The sequence below is a fragment of the Corylus avellana genome, chromosome ca7 (genome assembly GCF_901000735.1).
Source record: "Corylus avellana chromosome ca7, CavTom2PMs-1.0".
NCBI lineage: Eukaryota > Viridiplantae > Streptophyta > Magnoliopsida > Fagales > Betulaceae > Corylus > Corylus avellana.
The window spans coordinates 24,068,675-24,073,148 of record NC_081547.1 but is presented as its reverse complement, the minus strand read 5'-3'; the positions used below and the strand labels follow the sequence as shown (position 1 = coordinate 24,073,148).

Genomic DNA, 4,474 nt, shown 5'->3' with positions numbered 1-4,474 from the left:
TCTCTAGATCATTTATAAAAATCCATAGGAAATATTGACTAAAATCTCATACCAAGTAATTAAACAAGGACAGACAAACCTCTTCTTGTCAACATGTTCTTTAGTATGGACTAATTTAACAATGGTAGAGCCTGAAGCTTTATCTATCTCTAACAAGTCTTCAGTTGGTTCTGATTCTTCAGGTTTAAATCTTGCAGATTGTCTTCTCAAACAACGTCTATAGGAACATCAAATACATGTAAGGATCCTTCAATTCTCTGGAACATTTGTAAAAATCCATACCAAACTTTGACTACAATCTCACACAGAGCAACATGCATAAACAAACCTCTTATTTTCAACATTCTCTTTGGCATGAACTGGCTCAGCAGTGGTGGGGCCCAAAGCTGCATGCAAATCATAAATGAAAATAAGCTGATATGGTAAACAGATTTAAATCTTCAAATGAAATGCCAAGTATGCTAATTACATTGATTTTTTGATTGCCGTCTCTTGTTGGTATGACAAGGTTTATAGTCCACCTTATCTGCTTGAGAGGATTCCCCTGCCTCACTGCACTTGGATGTACCTACCTTAAAGCAGTGAAGAAAAGAAATAAATAAAATATGAGACACAGCAGGATTAGTTTTTAACTTTGTTAAGAATTACTAGGTAATTTGCATAGGCACCTCATTTCCTGTATTTTTACATCTTAACCTTTTTGCTTTGACCTTGAAAACAAGAAAACTATATGTAAACATTGCATTCTACTCATATGACATTAAATGCAACTGATTAACATTGAAACTGGTTAAACTGACCTCCAAGTCCAGTTTTCTTGTGTTAAGTAAGCCATTTTTGCATCCAAGCTCATGGTGAAGTGCTTTTAGCTGAAATGGAACAAAAACACGGCTGTTAATTCACATATTATATACATACAGAATGAATGCATCAAGCGTATCACTTTCTTGCAACACCATTTAACTTACCCTATCTTTACCTAAATTAAGTTCCTACAACATTAAAAGAAAGGTCAGTTCAACCAAGGCATCAATACTCGAATCAGAAGTCTCTAAAAAATTCACCACATGTTTTAATAATAATGGAAAACTGATTATTAATAGAATTGGTACCGCCAACATCTGGCTGTTTGCTTGGGCAAGTTGCGAATTCTGTTGCTGCATTTTCTGCAAATTGATTCTCAGCTTCTGTAATTCAATTCCGCTCAATTCAATAATTTTACTGTCAACCAACGCTAAGGAAAGTAGAAAGGCCAGAGCCATGTCACAAAAACCAATGCAATAAAATACATATATTGATAAACAAATTGATCATGCAGGATACTTTCTTTCTGCAAGAATCTTCATCAATGTCATGTTTTCCTGAAAACCAGATTCAGAAGTACACTAGTAAGTTAAACTGACCACATAGATATGAAGAAGACAAATTAGGAAACCGCTATAAATATACCTTCTGTAGCTTTTCAACATACTCCTTAGTTGAAAGCGAAATGGGCAGCTGCTTTGCTTCTTGGTTTACCATTTTAGGCCTCTGCTGCAAGTTGCTTATGTCAGCGAGCCTCCTTCGCTGTGCACTTCCAATTTTGGATCCCTTTACCACTCCTTTTGTCTTATCATCTGCCACCCACTTATTCTTATTAATTGAAAAATCCAAGCACACACAGAAACCTAAGCCCTTAATTGGGCCAAGAAAATCGAGGAAAAAAGACCCATCAACAATACAGTGAACCTCATGAACAGTCAATGACTCATCTAAATTGAACCAAATAGCTGTAGTACGTGGAACTACGAACAAGTCCATTTTGATTTTGTGTTTCTTCCCGCATTTTCTCAGCAACCAAACAGACCTCAACTCCATACCAAATTTCCATGTCATTTCTATGGCATCCTAACGCTAGCAACGTCTATGGGTGCCGAATGCTTCATCAAATAAAGCAAGCCCTAACCCCAGAAACCCAACCGGCAGCACATTTCCCAGTCATACTTGAACAGACTCTAACCCTAGGAACCTAAAAGCTAATCGAAAAATGAAGATCAAACACAATAAGCAAAAACCTATATCATGTAATTCTCTACTGAGAACACCACAATGTTTGGGTTTGGAAACATCAAGAAAGAAAAGAAAGAATTAGGGTAACAATGTCTTCGTTACCTCCAGCAACGCAATTTTCTGAACCGAGGACGAAAGCACCGTCCATGGTGGAGTCCAAGCTAGAAACCCTAATTCTCTCTCTCTCTCTCTCTGCGAGGGAAATCAAAATTGAATCTGAGGAGGGAAAAAGAGGGAAATAGAAAATGAAGGGTAAAAGGGTAAATGAGATTGAAGGTATGGAGAACCCCAACGGCTTTCCGAGGCGTGTCCGAGCCTGTTTAAAACCTTAAAACGGATAGCGTTACGGGCCGTCAGTGGAATTTGTGCAAGGGACAATTGTGTCAGTTGAATCTGATGTCCGAATTCCGATAGACGGACGCGTGGCAGAGATAGAGGTCGGTGTATGGGGTTTAGCTGCGTCTATCCGTGGCGGGTAAGAGTATTTAGAGGAAGTAATTGGGCGGAGTGGGCTATGTAAACGGTGGGACGGAATCTTCTACTTCCCTGCCTATTGGGCTTCATCATTGATAGAGCCCAAGAGGTAAGGTTTGAATGCTCTCCATTGGAGGCATTACAAATTTTTTGAAAAAAAATGTTATTGCATTTGAAAACTAGCTGAGATATAAAGTGATAAAAAAAAATTGCTAGAATTTTAGTGTCGGTCAGGATTTAACAAAATTAGTCAAAATATTCATGCCTCAATATTTGAAGAAAAAAAATAATATTTGAAAATTTTGACCAGATTTAACGGAAAATCATAAAAGAGAGGTGAAATTGAAAAAATTGAAAGATAGATACAATAAATAGATAGTTTTTTAAGTTTAGGGGGGTTAAGTGAAATTTTCCATCAGATAAATGCTATGCGTACCAAATTTTTTACCAAGAGAGTCTTACCAAATTGATGTATAGCTCATTCATTGATAATGGTACCCGTTACACATCATTCATTGATACCCGTTACATATCTCCGATGAATGAGCTATACATCAGTTTAGTAAGACTCTATTAATAAAATATTTGGTACCCTTAACATTTCTCTTTTCAGAAAAAATAAATAAGTTCATGCACTAAACTTTCATCCAATTTTTTTAAAAAAAAAGAAACCGACAAATGTCACGTTACACTCTCCTTATGAACATGCCACATCACACTCACCTTTCGGTTTAATATTCGGATTAAATTGCCATAGCTAGAATTAGTTAGATGCCATTTGAGTGGGGCAGAGCAAAAAACAAAAATCCAAATATTTGGTCTTGAAAATCCATGAACGTGCATGATTGGAATTCAAGGTGATCCATTAAGATAAGTGAGAGTACCCCACAATAGGCCACATAAGTCTTGCTGTGGGCCATCTCACCACAACACAATATATTCCTTGGCCATCGTATCCAATCAGAATGAAGTGAGATGTAATCTTTGATCCTTTCGGGTGGGTCATAATCATCCCAAGCAAACTTTCCTTTCAGAGCTGGTTTAGAATCTATTTACCAAAAAGTCTAAAAGATAAGTTTTTTTTTTTTTTATCTTTTCCTCAGCATGCTTTCGCCAAGTATATATCTTTTCATCTTGTTCGTTGCTTTGGTTAAAACGTCACTCTATCTATATATCTGCAAATCCATGAAGAAGCTTCTCTTTTTCTGCATATTTTGGATGACTTTCTGAGTCATCCAAAATAGGAAAAGCAAAACAGAGCCCAGAATTTGTGTAGAGTACTTTTATACTTTCTCTTTCAAGAGGAAATGCATCGAAGCTTTTTCCTCCTACCAAGACAAAAAAAAATACACGTAGATTAAGCACTGCATGTGAAGAATACAGAGTTTTCTTTTTTCTTTTTTCTTTTTTATCCTTTGTGGTCAATGATCCCAAACTGTGTTCATACAAAGTAGGTTTACATAACAAGCTGATTGAACACTTAGAATAATTTAGATCACGAGTGTATTAGGGTCTCAAATGTTAATCCAATAAAAAGAGAAAGAATAAGCAACAAAGTCTACCTGGACTTGACATCTCCACCTTTCGGTTTTCCTTTATCCGCCTATGGGGGGGGGTGGCTTACGAAGGCCGGGGCGGCTTAATAACGATTGTAAGTATGATTAATTAGTTGTATACTAAAATCAATGACATGCAATCAAAATCCGAAACAACAACTGACTAAAGTCAATTGCGTGTTTGATAGTAAATATAACATACAAAATATTAAAGAAATAATGAATGACAAAATCAAAAAGCAAAAGATTAGAAGTGACGAAAGAAATAAATATATAAAAAGAAAGTGAATGCAGATGCATCTGCTTCTGTATCATGCGATTTCTAACAGTTGTGCGTGATTATTGTGGTTGTTGAATAGATTTATTAACCGCTATCTGCATACCTGATAATAGCC

At 36.3% G+C, this 4,474-nt stretch overlaps 1 protein-coding gene across 1 annotated transcript in view; it reads right to left on the bottom strand.

Annotated features, from left to right (window-relative positions):
- LOC132188032 (SHUGOSHIN 1) overlaps window positions 1–2,325 on the bottom strand; it is an 11,668-nt gene extending 9,343 nt beyond the window's left edge. The window contains exons 1-10 of the mRNA XM_059602447.1: window positions 2,152–2,325; window positions 1,450–1,616; window positions 1,324–1,361; window positions 1,113–1,221; window positions 969–992; window positions 801–869; window positions 669–710; window positions 470–572; window positions 329–386; window positions 76–217 (exon numbers count right to left, since the gene is read on the bottom strand). Coding sequence (XP_059458430.1) covers window positions 76–217; window positions 329–386; window positions 470–572; window positions 669–710; window positions 801–869; window positions 969–992; window positions 1,113–1,221; window positions 1,324–1,361; window positions 1,450–1,616; window positions 2,152–2,197 — 798 coding nt within the window. The 5' untranslated portion in view covers window positions 2,198–2,325. The remainder of the gene's footprint in view (window positions 1–75; window positions 218–328; window positions 387–469; window positions 573–668; window positions 711–800; window positions 870–968; window positions 993–1,112; window positions 1,222–1,323; window positions 1,362–1,449; window positions 1,617–2,151) is intronic.
- Window positions 2,326–4,474: the final 2,149 nt, after the last annotated feature.